The sequence below is a fragment of the Cynoglossus semilaevis genome, chromosome 6 (genome assembly GCF_000523025.1).
Source record: "Cynoglossus semilaevis isolate Cse_v1.0 chromosome 6, Cse_v1.0, whole genome shotgun sequence".
Lineage (NCBI taxonomy): Eukaryota > Metazoa > Chordata > Actinopteri > Pleuronectiformes > Cynoglossidae > Cynoglossus > Cynoglossus semilaevis.
The window spans coordinates 8,085,651-8,105,662 of record NC_024312.1 but is presented as its reverse complement, the minus strand read 5'-3'; the positions used below and the strand labels follow the sequence as shown (position 1 = coordinate 8,105,662).

At 41.1% G+C, this 20,012-nt stretch overlaps 1 protein-coding gene across 1 annotated transcript in view; it reads left to right on the top strand.

Moving 5' to 3' along the window:
* cspg4 (chondroitin sulfate proteoglycan 4) overlaps positions 1-17,610 on the top strand; it is a 63,555-nt gene extending 45,945 nt beyond the window's left edge. Inside the window, 6 exon segments of the mRNA XM_025056249.1 lie at positions 1,380-1,556; positions 7,191-7,389; positions 7,708-7,839; positions 8,955-9,115; positions 11,800-11,983; positions 12,404-17,610. Coding sequence (XP_024912017.1) covers positions 1,380-1,556; positions 7,191-7,389; positions 7,708-7,839; positions 8,955-9,115; positions 11,800-11,983; positions 12,404-14,220 — 2,670 coding nt within the window. The 3' untranslated portion in view covers positions 14,221-17,610.
* Positions 17,611-20,012: the final 2,402 nt, after the last annotated feature.

Below are 20,012 nucleotides of genomic sequence, written 5' to 3'. Positions count from 1 at the left end.
GGGGGGGGGGGTTGTCAAATCTAAATTAATTTGCTGAAATACACCTTTGCTTTAATCACTTCTCCATCGGGTCTCCATTAGTTCCTCCGTCTGTGGGAACTTATTAAAGCCCGCGCAGCCGCCCTTATTTTTCACAAAGCACAAAATTGTTTTGGAGCAAAAATGATCTCCAAAGTAAAGGAACTTCTGTGGTTTATTTCTCCAATTCCCCCAAACACAGCAGGTAGACATCCATCACAATTTCACAGAAATTACAAAGCAAAGTTAAATAAATTAAGTAGCAGCTACGCTGTTGAATACTGACACACACACATCGCTCTTTTTCCCCATAAATCTGACGGCCACATGTCCAACAACCACCCACTGTTTATTGTCCAGAGTTTCCAGACTGATTGTCTGCTTGACGTTCTCGGATCAGGAATGATGAAGTGGGGGTCGTTACTTCACGCTGATGCCAGTCATATGGTCTCCATTTGACACTTCCTGTTCTCTAAAGCAGGTCCTCTCATCACAGCAGCTCATTGACTTTTTTTTTTTTCAGAGCAAACATCTCGACCTTCTTCGAACAGACAAGCCCTACATTTTTTTTTAAAAAATGTCAGAAACTCTCTGACAAAACAGGAGAGACTGATTCTATGATAGGCTGGAAGGAACATCAACACAGACATGCAGACTCTCAGATTCTTCTTCTGTATATAGAAATTTACCAGAGCCGGCTCGGCCTGGCCACAGGTGCTGTTTTCCATCCAGCTCGTTCAACATTGGATGACCCTTTCAATTGTGCATCTGGTTTCCCTCAAGGTTTGATCCCACAGGGGAGATTCTCCCTGTTCCTGAGCAGCTGCCAGACGTGATTATAGCCTTTATATGGGAACTTTGAAAACATATGTGATTTGCTTAGAAGCAAAACAAAAGATACAGTGTGGACTATAAGCTGAGGAGCGTTGGACGTTTTACATTCTCCACTTTTTGAAAAAGCAAACAGTCGTGTGATTTGTTTGACACTGGAAAATGCACTTCCTATACTGCAACCCACCGAATCCAGAGAAAACACATAGGCTTTGTGTAGCACAGTTCTATTGTCAGCCCAAACTGAAGGGTGTCTTATCAACAGAAGAAGAAGAAAGTGTAAGATGAAAAACAGAATCCTGGAATCAGGTATGGGAATTTAACCGTAGGAGAGAGACCATTCTTGCGTCCCACTTCTGTTTCCCAGTTTTCCCAGGAAACACGTGATGATGTGTCTGTTTCTCAAAAGAAAGAGTTTACTTTCATAAAAGAACACTGTAAAAATGTATTCCGCCTTTAACACTCTTTTTATGATCCTCCCCATCCCAGTCAGATCTGAGTGACATCTGGATTTTCTTTGTCTCCTGCAGGTACAAGCTGGACACATCTACTACATGCACGACAGCTCCGAGAGCACAGAAGACAGTTTCACTCTCACTGCGTCGGCCTATGAGACCGAGCGCCGCAGCCTCCCTGTCACCATCTCAGTGACTGTCATACCAGTCAATGACGAGCCGCCAAAACTGACACGGAACACAGGCCTGGAGGTAATTTATTACACTTTGCAGCTATGTGAGCTGGTACATTCTCCAAATGTGCACAAGAGATGGAAATATTTCTACAAGACAGTCTTTTTAAAAAGTCAAATTTATTTCGTTTTGTATATTTGAGCTCTTAATGTTTTAATCCAGAAGAAGAGCTTCTTTTTTTATTGTTTTTTATACCAATTGACAGAAAGTATGTATTTTCTTTCTGAGCATCTAAAGATTATTTCAGTCAGTAACATTTTGGACATATGTGCCATGTGGCCGCATGCATGTACAGTTAGCAGTCTGCAGACATTTTCCACTGGTTTCCATTGGTTCTGACCGTGCGTTTTTTGGTCTGGTGCCCAAGTCAGACAGATAAGAAGAAGAGGAAGATTTAAAACTACTTGTAAATCCCGACAGACTTTACTTTGATAACTATAAGGAGGCTGTGATTTATTACTGGACATGCAGCAGATTCAGTATCTCAATGCATTTTAATGCAGCCCCGCTTTGCTGATATGCACCAAGGACCAAAACCATGGAACTTATAGAAGAAATGAATTCACGTCCAGTGTTGAGAAATCAGGTCTCGATAAGAAAATTTAGTTCACTGACATTGTCTGCATCTAGGCTTTAAAATGAACACTCCTAGCTGTCAATCAGTGGTCCGTGGTCCATTTTCCTTTAAATTGGATTGTAATTTATAAATCACCTGAATGTAGTGATTTAAAAAGCATCACTATGGCAGTGACTATAAGAGTTCTGTAATCCAAGTCAGTATGAGGCTGATTATACTGTACACTTCTGTTTAAGCCCATTTCTTTTTGCAGCAGTTAAAACGCCCCCTGTTGGTTAACTGCTACTGCCTTTTTCCATGTAGGCATCAATATCATAATTAGATGCTGATGTAGCATATATTTTCAGCATCTAAAATTCAACGTTCCATGTTGCTATGTGTAGGGCTTGTACACTAACATAACCTCGTCGTGTCTGTATTGTTTATTTGACTTAGAAACATTGGGATTAAATTGATAGTTGTGAATTACAGCCTAGAACTACTGAATAGAGGAAGGCCGGATACACACGGACTCAAGTGCGGTACATGATGACAGTGTCCCTGACTTGGAGCCACTGTGTTTCTAACTCACTCCATTTCTGCTGCTTTCAGCTACTGTATTCATAAATAGATACAGGTTTAAATATTCTATGTACTTCTCAGATCCTGATGACACTGCATGTGAGTTGGTCCTATAAATGTCTTATATTCAAATGTTTACCGTGTTGTTTAGTATAAACAATCAGTAGACATGGTAACGCTCAGTTGTTACAGGAAATGCAGTTGCGAGATGATAGAACGTGTACAGGAAATGAGGAGCAATTCACAAAATATAGGATTTCCATTGAGTTAAGTCTTCAACAGGCAGGTCCAGGCCCCTAGTGAGCTCCTGGAGGTACTACAGGGAGGTTGTGAAAACAGCCAAATGGTGATCCCATTTGAAGTTAAAAAAAAGATAGTTAAAGCATGATTGAAGCAACACCAATGAGTGAACACTCAGCAGCTAGACATGTTGAGCAATGATGCCTGTAAACAGACATTGTTGTTGCATGACTGTCCAACAGTTGTTGCACTTTTTTTCCAGAACTTTGGCATCAATCGCTTGTTGCGTCATTTTCCATGTGTTATATACATTTCTTATAAAGAAACATTTGCAACTAAATATAAAGTATGCAGATGGTGGAACTGTGCTGCCAAGGTATTTCCTTGGCTGTTTTTGCTGTAAAAGATGATATTATGGTAATGTAAAAAATATGGCTCACATAATCATTTTTAAACCCCAAATGGGCTGTGGGGCTTAATTCCCACTTTCCCACTGAGATGTGGGTCTCAGGTGTGTGTGAGTCCAGCAGCGTGGCTGCTCTCATTCGCAGACCCTGATGGAAAATTAGACTTTTAGCAACATGTGCCACAAACAAGCATCCAGTATGCACCGGCTCACAGGCATAGAAATATATTTGATAAGACATTTGCTGATATGTGTGTAGACGTGCTGTAAAAGCTTTTCAATGCCTACTTTGTTTGAAAGAATCTGTAGGTGGTTAGGAATGCAATTTTGACACTCACTGTCAAACTATTCCACATAAATCACAAAAGCAAAGTTTAGCGGGATAAAGTGACGTCGCCGTGCTGTAAAAGCAGGAAGGCCTTTGGAAAAAGACAGCAGTAATCAGCTCACAGAACTGGAAACCAAGTGTGTCATTCAGTCCTCCCTGCTCTGCCTGCGGCTCAGTGTCTCCGTGGCAACCTGTATTTTTGGAAAACCAAGATGGTCGACGAGACCGCAGCTTTATGGCACAGCAGCAGCAGTCAGAGCGGTATCCAGTCGCTGCGCCGGCTCTGCTGGGACTGCTGAGTGAACCGTAGTAACATGAAGACGTCTGGCCCATACGCTCACACGCAGTCGTGGCCCGAACGGGCAGCGCTGTTGATTTACAGCAGGAACTCTGTGAATGTGCGCAGCGCGTGTAGTGACCTGTGCAGCAGATGATGATACACAATGGCTGACATGGCCGTGATTAGACTCAGTTCATGCTTACCAGTGATCCCATTTGGCCCAGTCTACATGGTCCAGCTGGTCTTCATTAGGAGTTCCACTCTGTCTGTCTCTGTCTGTCTGCTTCTGCTTTGACTCTGGTGAACTTTAAAATGATTCTCCCACGGGGTCAGTCTCAGAGTCAGGGCTGCAGAGTGTAGTCTAACTATCTAACTGGTTCCCTGACTGACTGACCGACTGTCTGTCTGACTGACTGACTGTCTGACTGACTGACTGACTGACTTTCTGTTCATTTCCCTGGTCCTTGTGTCATTAAATGTTTACGTCAGCAGAGATAGTCAGACAGACAGTCATCTGTCTTAATGTTGATTCTTTGGTCAGTCTGTCTCCCCCTCTCTCTCCCTCTCTCTCTCAGTTGCAGCAGCCACAGTCATCCTGCCCGGTGTTTGTTTGTGTCTGTTGTGTGTCTGGCCCTCACCTCACCTTCTCGTCCAATCACAAACAGCCCCAGTTCGCTCTTTACTTAAGGTTTTCTGGACAAAGAAGGATTAGACCGGTGTCTTGTGCAGTCCGCCCTCACAGTCTTAAACATTTAAGAGAAGCAGCTCTCAGACACAGTCATTTGCCTACGGTAGCTTCTTCATTACTGCCTCCAAATGAAATATCAGACCTCGTGTCCAATCAAATTAAATTTGCAGCTCCTCCTCTTAGGCGCTAAATGCATCGATTGTTATATAAACCATCAATCTGTGAGGCCATTTTCAGATTACCTGCCACAGACTGTCTGCTGCTCTGCCAGGCTTTACTGTGGTGCAGGATGCTGAGGCCATCTAGCGGTAGTGATGGTGAACTGCTCTGCAGTATCCCCTCTGACAAAACGATAAAGAAATTTGATGTTTCCTCCTTTTTTTATTCACTGGAAACATTTTAATGAAGTTATTCATGACGATATTCATTCTAACGTTTTATGTCTTTTTACGAGGTGTTTATATTTCACCTGCTGCTGGAATGGTCTATATGGTTGGTTTTTAATGGAGCCACATGGTGATCGTTACAGTTCCCATCATGGACATCACATTCCTGGTTAATTAGCAACCAGGTCTTTTCTGACTGAGGTTCACTTCCGCTCTGGAGCAGCCATCATGGTCGCGGTGTTTAGATTTCTGTCACCTCAGCCAGTCCTCAAACTTTTGGAAAAAAATCAACATTGACAGTCTCCTCCCTGTAAATAGTAGTGGAAGAATAATGGTGAAATAAATGTCCAGGTGGGTGGTGTTGTTATCAGCTGAGTCACGCTTGCATCCAGTGCTGCATTTACAGTCAGCTTAGGTTCTATTATCACCTAATGTGTGATTCTCTGTAAGGGGAAAGATAAAACAGAGGGAGGGAATGAACGGAGCAGTTCAGTCTCACTCTGGGTCCACAGGAGGTGGTCCTTGATCTGTCTCAAGGCAAACAGGCTCACTTTATTTATTTATTTATTTTTTTGTCTAGTTTTGAATGTTTGGCTCCAGTCGGTGTCTCCTCACCAGAGGCAGCAGAGACCGGTCTAACTATCATGTTCAGCTCTCTGCAGGCTTGAAATAAAACCACCCCGTGGAGGCAGAGACTCTTTGAGGTCAGATATTACAGGTTCACTGCGGGCTTCAGCAGGGTGCTGGATAAAACGCTGCCCTATTTGCTAATGTCGTCTTATATGGTGCAACCTATCCTGGGTTTGACATGAGCAAAGACTGGGGTGACGTGACAGTCTGTCTTCTAAAGTAACACAGCGCCTGCAGAGCTGATCCAGGCAGATTATCAGGGTCCTGCAGCGAAGCCCTGTAACACATGAGAGGACGTTTCCTTTGGGCTGGAATTTTCCATTTGTTTACCTTCTGCACAACTAAATAGTTTATTTGACAAAACTGTTTCATGCTTTCTACTGTTGTTGTACAGTTGAATGGAACATCCCGGTAGTATGATGGCAAAATTTGACCTAAAATCCAATAGAATTTTGATACGTAAGAAAGATTCTTTTTAAAAATGCAGCATCACTGCTGATGGTCTTGGTCCATGGTACATTAATTTTAGGTTATACCTTTTTTTGTTTTTTGTTTATGTTCAATTAAATTCAATTTGTGTTATCACGGGTCTCCAACCCCTGGGTCTGGGAACCATTACTGGACCTATTGTACTGTTCTGAGGAGATAGAATACATCAAATTACTTCATTACTATTATTTTTAACATTAGTATATGTGGTATTTTATTTTGAAAAATAGTCACTTTGGTCTGCTCTGCATTTTATTGATTGGGTATATGTGGTATTTTATTTTGAAAAATCACTTGGTCTGCTCTGCATTTTATTGATTGACAGTCACCGTTTTTCTCTTGCATGCGTCAACATGTGATGAGGTTTAATTAGTGTTTATTTATTGATTGATTTTGCTCTTTTGCTAACCTTGTTGACCACAAAATCAAACTTTAAGAAGTGTCAATATCCTGAGGATGCTGTCATCAATTTTTAAATTCAAATTGATAGCTGAATATTTGCTGTACTTGAACCATGTGGAGAGAACAGGAGATGAAGAGAGTCGACTTTGAAGATCAATACGTGCCTTTTAACGTAGGGAACCCTCTGCTTACTTTTTCAGCTGATTCCATGGATTTAAGAATGTCTTTTTAAGGGGGTCCAGCCCATTCTTTCAATTAATGCTCCCTTCACTCTGGCAACCATTAGATGTCCATTAAAGATGCGAGGGAAGGGAGAGTCGTTCAGCCCACAGTGCTGCGCTCCATCTTCTGATAACAGCGGCGTCTCTGCTGCCACGGAGGAATAATTAAGCTTTTAAATTGTTACTTTGCAAATGGCTGTTTGCAGGTTCCTTCTGTGGCGTATGTTCATTCACCCAGTTTCTATCCGAGTTCACTGTGTCTGTAATTACCAGAGAGGATCAGATACATTATAGCATCTTGTCACACCAAGCACGTAGTCCGATAATCTGCAGACAATCTCTTGACCTCTGGCTGGAATTCTGTTTCTGCAAACATAACTCAGACTCTAATCTGCTGTCTCCCACCCTCACCTCACCTCCCTCACTACTGTGGACTTTTTACAGGTCCTTGCAGGGGAGGAGGCTGATATCACCTCCAGCATGCTGAGCACAGATGATGCGGATACCTCTGCTGATGAGCTGGTTTACCACGTTGAGTCCCCAACCAATGGGATGGTGGCATTAAAAGAGGCACCTGAGGAGAGCATCCTGAATTTCACCCAGGCTCAAATTAACAACGGGGAGGTCATCTTCATTCATGAAGGTGAGGGAAACATAAGTCCAGGTCCAGGTCTATTCGTACAGCGTTCTCCACCACACCACGTGAATAATAATACCGCAGCACGAGTGTCTGAATCTCTCAGCAGTGATATTTATACCTTTGTAATGTAATCAGTTAGTCACTGGTATTGATCTGCTCCTCCATCACAGACATGCTGTGCAACAGCCGGCTGCATCTTTAGACAAATATCACTGAGCTTTTATGACGAAGGCACAAACATGTGATGTGTTTTAGAAAACGTGTGAGAGCATCTCTACGAAGCCACACGACGGCTAACATCCATCTCATTTGTTCCTGTAGGTGAAGAGTCTGGTGGTTTCGGTTTCACAGTGACAGATGGAGAGCACACGTCTCCTCTCTACCAATTTGTCATCACAGCCAGGCCTCTCACTATTACCATGGTAACACAGGAGGAGCTCATGGTGTTTCCAGGTATGATGCCAGAATCCTCCAGAAATTAAACTGTTGTGACAGCAGTGATGAAAAGACCGTGACAAGTCTGTGATTTTATTCCTTCTCATCATCTGTGTGACACTTATATGAGCTGTAATGTTCTTAGACCACACTGTTAGGTTGTACAGTTGGGCCATATACAGTAAGTGCTAAATGGTTACCACAGTTAGCCGGCTAATGCTGCTCATTTACACTTGGTTCTATAAAGACTCGTATGTTAAAAATCAAGTTCTTTGAAATGTTCTTGCAGGAAATTGTGATTCTGAATGTGAAATGTTGATCACTCTTTTGGAATCTCGAGATACGAGCATAATCTGTTCCAGGACTGAACTCTGACTTGAGGTGCTCAAATCTCGAATAATTTTTTTATAACAGACAACTCTGACTTGAGGTGCTCAAATCTCGAATCATTTTTTTTCGATAAGAAATAACAGACAAAAATTAATTAATTAGTGCTTATTAGTGCTAATAACAATGAAAAAAACATGTTTTTAATTGCTATAGAGACATGCACAAAATAGAGAGAAAATCACGTAGATAACGCTACGTACAGAAGCGATGTTTACGGAAGTCGGCGTGGGATGCTCCGAGTGCAGGGACGACGTCTGTAAGCGTGCTTGTATCTCAATCTCTTCTTCTCCATCCTATGTCAAGTTTTTACACACAAATCTCTCTGTTTTGTTGGATTTAGGAAAACTCCAACCCTAAAAGCAGGACATCACCACTGCTCCAGTGTAAAAGGAGAAGGATGTTTTGGGCCGATGTGAAGAAGTGCACTAACCTCTCTCTTCTTTTCCCAATAAATCTCCACTTTTATGTCCTGCACAGAGGAGGAATTGTCAAGTTTTTATTTAGAGCTTGGATAAAATTTGGTAATGAAACTCCACCGTGCTGTACGGTAATGTGCACGAGTTACTGTGACCGATAAATTGTGTCACTAAGTTTTGCGACATTTATGGACTGCTTAATTTTACAGTCGCCGCTGCTGCCGAGGGAGAGGAAGTGAGAGTGTGGTTTCCACACATCAGGCCCGGCAGTTAGGACTGCTGCATGTTTGTGCCTGACTTTTCTTTTTTGTGGTTTTATTTTTACAGGAACAAGACAACCAATCACAAGTGCCAATCTAGGGGCTGTGACCAGTGACGATGGAAATGAGATCATCTTCTCACTCATCCGCCCTCCTCGTTTGGGGAGACTCATCCTGGCCAAGGACAAGAACCAATACGAGGAAATTACACGCTTCTCACAAACACAGGTAACTATTTCACTGCCGCGTTACTCAACGCCTTCCTATGCATGCAAGGACATACTAAATTAATTTCCCACAATTCCTGACCATATATTAGTAAATATAAGAAGCGCAAATCATGCTAATTGTTAATTAATTAATCAAACTTTATTAAAGCAGATTTAGGAACCAGTTGTCATGAACATTAACGACCTGGTCAACAGGTGAGTGAGCTCATTATAATAATTGATCCAAGATTTTTTTTTTTTAACAAAAGATGTTTTTTGTTTTTGTTTTTTTACCTTTGTGTTTCGAATGCATGAATAATTAATGTACATTAGGTGTTCAACAATTAATCAATTCATCGATTGCCACCTACTGAATTCAATTAACTAACATTTATTCTGCAAACTATGTATAAATACAGTATGTTCTTCTATTCGGCCAGCAGGGGGTTGTCACATACAATAGTCTTTCCCAAACCAAGGATACATGGTTCTCTGGTGGCACATTAAGGCATTGCAGCGTGCATGTATATTTATAGGTATAAATTCTTGTTCAGAGATATTAAAATAATTACAGATTTAATTTTGAGCCTAAAAATACACATTGTTAAGTTTCATTAAGATTATTACAGCATTCAATACCAGATAATAGAAGGCAATTACCATAAGTGGATATATATTATATATGTAGTATTTTATCTCAATTTATTTAAAACAAACGATTACTAAAAAGCAGCCAGCGGGGGGCTCTAATCGCTCTGTAACTCTGTAGACTGGAACACAGTTTTTTTTTTGTATGAACAACATTTGAATATTTGGTCCGAAATGTAACTTTTTTTCCATCCATTTTTTTATTATCCATTTTTATCCATAATTAACCATTTAATGGTGATGGTTGACATATTTAAAGTCTGTCTAAAAGTGATTTTGAGAAGTATTAACATTCAAACAACATCTAAAGTCCATCTGTGTGGGTGAGTGCAGAGCTGACGGCAGTTTTAAAAGTTTAATGGTCTGAAATGTTAATTATAGCGTTTCACATATTGGCCTCGTGTTTGTTTGTTTTGGTGGGTTTGTGCTCTTCCACTGCTCTCCACCCCTTTAAGATTATCTTTTAATTTTCATTCTTCATGTCAGAGGACATCAAATTCTATGCATGCAGGTTCTTAAGCTAAGCGAGTTTAAAAAATGCGTGTTTATACATATTAATTTATCTAAATGTCTGGGTGTCTATGACGATAATGCATTATTATCAAGATCCAAAGCCTGATTTTTTTTTTTTTTCCTTACAATAATTACAGCAAATGCTGGTCTGATAATCCGTCAAAGTAATGTTGTGGTGTGAGAAGTATAAAAACATGATCCTATCATAAAAATGGATTGGAGTTTCCCTGATGTAAATCGTCAGTTACAGCTGAGGCGCAGTGGCGGGGGCGTGAGCTGAAACCAACAATAACCAAGCAAATGAACAGAGAGTAATATAAAAACCCAACTTTATTAAGGGACTTTACTTCTAATGATTTAAGACTCTCCCACCTCCTTTAGATTTCAGTTCATTTCACAATATGTTATGAGTTGGTTTTTTTTAATGTTCAACCTGTGGTTCCTCAGCTTTGGCTCCATGTACGGTGATATTTCAAATTTGACAGCTGTGAACCCTGCTGCTGCTATAGGCACTGACTTATCTGTGACAGTGACGGTGCTTTTACAGAAACACCTCATTTTTAGCTTGTTGCTAACCAAACATTATGTCACTGTCTTCTTTGACCTGTGAGCTTTGTATACAGGAGTTTGCATTTTGTGGGGTTTTTTTCCTTCTGGTAAAAAAAAAGACTTCTGTTGTGTATTTCCATATATTTTTGAAACATAGTCACAGTATTTAAAACCTTCAACACAGAATAGCATTTACGAACTTTCTGCTGAATGCGATTTAGCAGTAGAAATATAAAAAATGGCTCTTTAGGTGTTCAAGGTTGCAGACGCCTGAGCTCGACCCATAACTGACAAGATGATTGACCGTGTTTTGCATTTGATTTCCATGACATCTAAAACATTCTGGTCAGCAGTGGTACTGCAGCCAAAACCCTATCTCCTCCACTTTGCATATACAGTACCTTACGGGAATGTGTAGAACTAGAATAATATCTTTTTTCTGAAAGCCAAGACAATAAATCTGTCCTCGTGTTAAAAACGTTTTAAAAAATTCTCCAGTGTGACAACGTACTTTATGAGTGAAAGAAGGAAGAAAGTAGAGTTGAGCCCAGGACACAGTGACCTCAGAGAGTGAACACAGGCCATTGCATTCCAGGTCTCCAACCATTATCCCAGCTTCACTGATCCAAACCACTGCTGCAGCCATTTGAGCCTCTGCTTCCTGTGGCACTTAGCAACATCAGAGGGGGAAAAGAGCTTTTCCATGATTTTTGAACCGAAACACTTTTTGTCTGTACCATAAATGTGCCTGCAAACACAACTCAAGCTTATGTCTAAGTAGTGTAAAGAACATTAGGATACAAAGTCGTTCAGTGTATGCTAGAAAACACTGTATGTCTATGCATTAATTTTTTTTAACTATTTCAGGAAAATTGAACACATCCCAGTTTGCTCCTAAAATATTTCTTTGTACCTTTAATGCAGTTCAGAAGCCTAATGTCAGCTAATGTGGTAAATACAATTAAACTTGCCCATTTGTTTTGACCTACCCAGCTGGAGGCAGCAGAAGTCTTCTACGAGCATCAGTTGCCCAGTGAGCCTTTCTGGGAAGTGAAGGATTCCATCGAGCTCACGCTGTCATCTCAACCTGCTCCAGATGTCCGTCACATCCTTCCCATCACCATCGTTTACTCTGCTGCTCACAGCAACATCTCCACTCAGCTGTGGAAAAACAAAGGTAAATAACAATATCAGAGATGAGCGGAAAACCATTTTTAGGTCTAAGAGGTAGGGTTGTTGGAACTACCGCATTAAATGACTCAAACTATTTGAAAAATTGAACAGTAATTCCACTGTCCACCTGTTTCTCTCATTTACAGTCAATAATCACATTGTTATTTACACACACTGCAGAAAAATGTTTTTCTTTCACAAAGCGCCTCAAGCTTAAAATACCATCTCAATGCCCATCAAGGGGCTCGAGATCCCCAGTAATAACTAAAGTCCACTAACTCTACGAAGTTAAGGGTTGAATTATTCTTTTGACTTTCATTAAGATATCTGCTTTTCTGTTTTATCAACAATCAGAAAATGTATGTCATATTTTAGGAATTGAATAAAACAATACATTTTTTTATTTTTATTTTGTCCCATACAGGTCTTGAAGTAGTCCAGGGCCAGAGAAAGACTATCGACGATTCAATCCTCGATGCCTCCAACCTTCTGGCTAGCATCCCTAAGACTGTTCAGGATAATGTGGATGTAGTGTTTGAGATCAAGCGTTTCCCTGACCATGGTCGTATAACACTGGAGGGCCAGGACCTGCCTCGTAACAGCCCCACCTTCATGCAGCAGGATGTAAATGAAGGAAAGGTGGAATATCTCCACGATGACTCACGGGCCTCTTCAGACAGCTTCTCTTTTAGGGCCCGTCTGAAGTCCAAGGGTCGTAGTACAGCCTCACTCGCCAGTTCCATTGTCCTGGAGGAGATATTCAACATCTCGGTCAAACAGCGAGGCTCCACTCCACCTGAACTGGTTACTGCAGATATGCTTCTGGAAGTTCTTCAAGGCTCCATCACCATTTTGACCAAGAAGCATCTCAACACCCAAGATGAGGACAGTCCTCCAGATGAGGTCCACTTTAGGGTGACCAAAGCTCCAAGCAATGGTCGCCTGGTGGACTCATTCACAATGGGGCCTATCAGCGATTTCACACAGGAGATGGTCAATCGTGGGCAAGTGGGCTTCTACAGTGACGGCCGCTTGGTGGACGGTTCTGTGGAGTTTGTCGTATCGGACGGAGAATATCAAACAGAGCCTCACACTATACACATCGGCGTCCTCGCTCGCACCTTGTTCCTTGACAAAGCTCCGGAAATTAAGGTGAAACAAGGTGATGATGAAACTCTGGTCACTGAAGAAATGTTGCGGGTCACAACAGGGGGCGCTGTGGAGGAGGATATCCTTTATAAAATCACCAGTGTTCCTAAATATGCAGCTGTCATGGTGGACAGACAGCCCACCTCAGCCTTCACCCAGAAACAGATAAAAGAAGGCAGAGTCAGCGTCCGGTTTGTTAAGTCCACTTCACCTAGAGATAGTGTTGCATTCGTGGCCCGCAGTCGTGCCGCCAATGTGTCCTCTGTTCTCAACATCACAGTCCAGCCTCTGGCCAACATTGCCCAGGATCCTCTCCTACCTGAAGGTACTTTAGTCCAACTGGACAGGAAGCTTCTGGATGCTTCTCCACTGGCAAACAAGACCAGAACATCACCCACGTTCACTGTCATCCAACAGCCCACAGGTGCTCGGTTTGTGAGGTCAGGTGGTGCTGGCACGGGCCAGCCAGTGGACACGTTCAGCCACAGGGACATAGATGAAGGCCACGTAGCCATGGAAATTCTCAATCGCTCGTCACGGTCACAAAGCGATGTCAACCAAGACGAGGCTCGCTTTCTGCTCAAAGCCCATGGGGTGCCTCCAGCAGAATGTGTTCTCTCCTTTCAGACAGGTCCTTACAATGCATCTGGGGTCTACCCTGTCACTCTGCTGAGGACTCCGTCAGAAACCCCCGCTGCCACTCTAGCCAGCCCTCGCTGGAGAGGCGATGTAGATTGGCCAAGTAGAGACGCTACCACCACGTCATCTCCTCACGGAAAACCGTACGCCTCTCGACGTAGCAACATCTGGTCAATTCTCATCCCGATTCTGGTCATCCTTCTGCTTTTGTTGCTGGCAGCCGTTTTGGCGTACTATTTGATCCGTAAAAACAAGACGGGCAAGCACAATGTCCAAAATGCAGCTTCAAAGCCTAAAAACGGGGAAGTTGCCAGCGCCGAAACTTTCCGCAAGACCGACCCAGCCAATAACATCCCAATGTCGAACATGGACTCCAAAGACGCAGACCCGGAGTTGTTGCAGCACTGTCGGACAACGAACCCAGCCCTTAAAAAGAACCAATACTGGGTCTGAGACGCTTTGAGAAACTGGAGCACACAAAGAGGTGGATCCTCAGGTGTTTTAGAATCCTTCTCAAGTCATTCCTCTCAGTATTAAAGACCTCTTGCCACAGCAGATTAAATGAAAATGATTTCTAATGACCATTGTTTACGTCTCTGAACACAACTGTGGACAAATTCTCAGGCAATTTACACTGAATACTTACTGGCAAAAAAAACGAGGCCTTTTGTTCGTAGGGGGTTCCTGCCATGTCTATTTATTTTAGTTTTATCATTCCTCTTGGATCAAAGAGCACAGATGAAGACATAAACATGCCAAGTGTTTGCAAGAGCTATTTTGAGTGTGCTCTGTCCTTATATTCCATATGGTATCAAAAGCAGTATTATTCATTGGACTGAATAGGTAATTTAAAGTGTTAGTTTGTGGTTTGTCTAAACGGTGTACAGTAGCTGTGTGGTGAGGTTAACGTGTAGATATGGTACCATGAAGACCTTAATGGTTCTGCTCAGGACTAAATAAACGTTTAGTCTTAAACTTTCTGGCCACAAATGAAACAAGAAGATATCACCGCTGTAATAGTGAATCTACAGCCAGGTGCAGTGTTGTCCCTACAGTGGTGATAAATCAGACAGCAGTGATGTTTTGGCTGCAGACTCTGACGGCCGTTTATTTACATGCTTTACCTAGGCTCTCTGGGAACACGATGTTCCCAAATCATGTGTTTTACTGGAAAAGTTCCCATCACTGTTTTGAGCAGGATAACATTAGGGGTGTTTTTCCAAAGCTGTGTCTAAACCTGGGCACATCCGCTTTTGGTGAACAGTGTATAAATGTGTCTTACAAACCTTGTCACCGACAGAGAGACATAGGGAGAGAAAGAGACATAACTCAAATATCTTCTGTGTTTTTGGGTTGACTCAAAGGTGTTTGTATTTACAGATTTTGAAAGTTTAGCTAGCCAAGGTTAGCTAATGTGTCAATTCACTTAGCTAAAAAACTAAAATTGCCTAAAAATCATTTAAATAGTTCCATTTGAAAAAAAAAAGTACACAATAATTCTCCTCATGAAAGAAAATGTACAAACTTCCGTTTGTACACAGTTTAGCTCTGACTAATGCCGTCACCTGTCACGTCTTTTTTCCTGAATGCGTCCGAAGTGCTTATTAGTGTCCACTGGATTAGCACGGCACCGACCACAAAACTACTCTGGTCTTCCATGTGATTTGTCATTTAAGTAGAGGCTGTCTTCAACATATCCATGTAGTCTAACAGGCATGGGTGAGTTCATACTAAAGAGAAAGGCTTTCAGTTCACAGGTCTGCTGTTAGGAATCCATACATACTGGCCTGTTGTACAGCAGTGGATAATGAATGAAAACATTGATTAATTTTGAGCAATTTTGTTTTTATTTTTAAGCATTCCATATGTAAGCTGAATATACCGACTGACATTCATTGAATTTTGTTTCTGTTTTGTTTTTTTAGCCCTTCGGACTTGTTTTGTATATTGAGCATTGCTGTAAATGGGACTGTTGTTGGATGACTTACTTAGGCTGCAGTTCAAAGGAGAAAAAAATGATGGAGAAAAAAAAAGCAACAATCAAATCCGGGAGAGAAGGGACCGTCTATATTTTCCACAATCTAGATTTTGCTATTTGCTGTATATTTCTTTTATCATACCGTATGCCGATGACACCTTAATCCTCATTAGTTATATATCAAATATAGACATGTTTCCCCTGCTCTTTGCCTCTTTGTTTTATGTTTATTGCCTTCACAGAGCAACAGAATTCACATAAATAGCCTGACTGAGTATTTTTACACAGCTACGATACAATATGACTGCAGTAGCCTCCAGATACGGAGCGGTTACACGGATCTGGTGTTAACAAGATCAGCGTCTGAACAGAATCTTAGAATACAACTATGGTCCCTGTAGTACATGTGCCAGGCCTGTGTGTGGCGCTGTTTCAATCACGCTCTAACATACTGTAATAGCCATTGTGTTCTATTCATGTAATGGATGGGTTAACTGTTTCCTGGTGTGGTTTGATCTGTTTCCTGTCATGATGTTTTGTGCATGTGTTATGTCTCGCTCCCTGGGGGGACATTATGGGGAAGAATACTGTTGTTGAAGGAACAATTTGTCTTTTTGGGGACATTTGTCAGTCCCCGCCTTGTGACAGAGTATGTTAAGGTTCCAGATTCAGTTTGGAATTAGTGATATTAGAGCAAAGGGCAACAGAATGCATTGTCTCTATGTGAAGGACTCACACAAACCAGTGTGTGTAGAGGTTTGTGTTTTCATTACTAACCTTTTTTTTTTTTTTTACATTATTTATAATTTCTGTCTCTCCCAAATGCATTGCAATATCTTTTTTTAAAGCTGCATTTAAGCTTGTCCTTAGAATTAACAGAAATAAAAAAGGCTTTCGAAGCAACAAATCCTGTCTTGGTAACATGACATTCTCCTGGTGGCAGATGTGTGTACTGCACTATATATGCACAGCTGATTGTGGCAGTTTGAGTTTTAAATGTGTTTTGGATTCAGCAGCTGATTTATCCAGTGTTCCTACATCATGCGGCGTCTGACTGTAGAGGATGACAGGCGTGCAGTTAAAAACAATTTAAATATTTCTGCGAAGAAACATTAATTTGAATGACGACTTAGAGTGAATGCTTGTTGACAAGGTCAGAGACATTTGTCTGTTAATAACCTGTTAATAATCCAACTGAAGAACCTCCCGGAGCTTTATAAATTAACTGTACATATAGAATTCACCAGTGCTGACAGTAATTCTTACTGTATACTCTATAATACTATACTGGTCTTATGTATTAGTGATGATGCAGGCTAAATCTGGTTTGTTGCAGGGAGCCATTGCCAAGAGACTAAAGAGCCACATGTGGCCCAGGAACCACCGGTTGACAACGGCTTGTCACTGATAGTGTTTACCTCGTCTTAGGTTTTAAGAAAGTTATTTAAGATCTTTTTTTGTTTTAAATTAACCAACTGCAAATTGTGTCTGTACTGTTGTTTATTATCATTTGCCTGAATTCCACATGTCAGCAGGAGTTAAATCAGTCTTCTGATTTGATTTGTGAACAAGCCCCCGACGCTTTAAAAAATCCGAACGAGCCTCTGGGGTTTTCCTGTGTCTTTGGAGGAACATCATTTCAGCATTGGTTTTTATACTGTTGTTGACATGTATGATGCATGATTACATTAGAAAACTCATTTCAGCCCGGTAATTGGATCCATGCGTTTGTGTCGTTACAGATGGATTACTACGACGCGTTATGCTTCTGCCTCAGCTCAGGGGCTGCAGCACATCTTCACACACTTCAGAAATGGTATCACCTGTCTTCTTAAATGGACTGAGTGCGTTACTTCAGCAACTTTCTAGACTGCCTTCCAACAAAGTATGAAGTCGAATTGTATTTGTATGGCGACAAAAGAAGTCTCTTGGGTACAGAAACTGCTCAGTTACGTTAGGATAGATATATGTTAATAATTAAGAAAAACTAAAAATAATAATAATAATTAAAATAATATTTTATATTAATTTAATTATAATAATGAATAATTAAACTTTTAATTAATTAATAATTAAACTAAAAAACAAATTTTTGACTTACAATAACAGTTAGGATGATGTTGATAATAATCCTATTATGTGTAGCTCGTTCACATGAGCCAAACAGACTTCACTACACAAACTCCTTTTATTTGCATCCAGCAGCACTGCTGATTATTTTGCATAGTTTACACATTAGCTTAAATATAAAAGATATAAATAACAAGATAAATGACTCAGTCAAGGCTACCTGCCATTGGTTTTCCACAATGTGTTCTTCATTTTTACATTTATGCTGACAGAGAAACGTGGTCATGGACAAAAAAAAATGTATTTATATTAGTGTCAGGAGCTGCCCTGACAGAAATCCAAACTAAACATATTCCTAACATTTTCCTTTAATTAAAGATTTTATTTAACTTTAAATTCACACGTATCACAAACGGTATTGTCTTTGTTTGATAAGTTATCAATAATGTAGAAAAACAAAGTCGGTTTGTCCTGGGAAAGACGCTACTTTCCCAGGGAAAGTCTTATGTCAACTATTTTTATTTGATGCTGTTTGTCGTTGTGACCACCAGATGGCGGTAAAGTGAAGTAGGCTGGCATTAGAAAAAGTCAGAAGTGGGTGCAGGTTTTGCGCCATCAGACCGTCATTGTTTCCAGCGACTGGCCTTTGCTTTTAAAGCGTTTACTTTTTCTTTTTTTTCTTTTTTTACTTTTCCTGCTCGCGGCTCTCGTTTGCTGATTTTATAAGGTGGTAGGAATATTCCTGCTGCAGCCAGAAAGGATGTAGACGCTCGGATAAGGGTCATGGGTAATAATGGGCGTGATTAGGGCTGCTTCTACTGGCTATAAGAAATGAATGGGAGCGGTTATAGTTCTGGGGGTGTGGTTTCATACAGACCGCCAGGCTGCAGCTGGAGTCCTTTCACAGCTGTTCCCCCCCACATGTGTCTGCTTATGTCATGGTCTCTGTGCTGCGGAGTCGAGGCTCAGGTTAAATGTATTTTTCATATGGTCACATCAAGCAGCCTGTACTTCACAGTGAAACTGTAAACCTCAGGAAATGGAAGAAGTAGGTGACGAAAGTGAGAAAGAATGAAAATGATTCTGATCTCACCTCCAGGATCAGTTCTCCTAAAACGACAAAAAAAACAAAGTCCTACATTTGTACTTAAAGTGAATCATTATTAACATATACTCCTATCTCTAAGCCTACATTGACTATATGTGAATGTTTGACAGTACAGCTTGCACAGCACAGTTGAAGGTGAAAAATGATTGGACACTTTTTGTACCCGTTTTAAACTCAGGTTTAAAATGAGTATTGTGGACTTTATTAGTCCGGCGCTGTATAAAAGTACTCACTGTTCTGTACTAATGCAGCTTTTTTTAAAGAGCCACAAAAGAACTATAGCACAAACTGTTATTACCACATAAGAACTAAAACTGCACAACAGAAATTCAAATTAAAAAAAAAAATTACTTTGGTTCTCAAACTATGGTATGCATTCTACTGGTGGTACTAAGGCCAGCCCTGGTGGGACGCAGAGAAATCTGTTTGTTTAATGACGCTGTTGGCAGTATGTGTGTATGTGTGTTTGTGTTTAGATGTGTGGTTTAAGAATATAAAATGTTTTTGTGCTAATCCATGTGAACATCCCCACTGTGGGACGAATGAAGGACTTACCTTAATACAAGGATAATGGGAATAGTTGACCATGTGTGTGTTCTTCAGCTAACAGTCGCACCTGTGACATCACATTCAAAGAGACTTTGTCCAACAGGAGTGTTCATGGTATTTGAGGCTAATGCTAAGAAGCATTAGCAACAACATGGTGGCTAAGGACACAGTGTTGCCGATGAAGTGTTTGTCTTTAATGAACTGCCAACTGTTCAGGAAACACGTGCAGGGAAGAAGTCATTTCCTCCTTTCTGGAGTGACCAACACCTCCTCCCAGTGTCCTCCTGTGCAAACACCCAGGTCTGTGTGTGGCTGTGAGTTGGACTTTGCTGTTGTTTTATGGATGATCCAGAATTCCACGTATGCATTAGACTGTGGTTTTGAAAGCAGGACTTCTCTTTTATGTGTTGGTCTGGTGAGAGGAGCCTGAGGTGCTGATTGTCAGATGTTGTCCAGCATCAGTTTGGAACAAAACGCCTCCTCTATTCTCCCTGTGGACCAAAAGGAATGAAAACACACAGCGGAGGAAGAGGAGGAGCC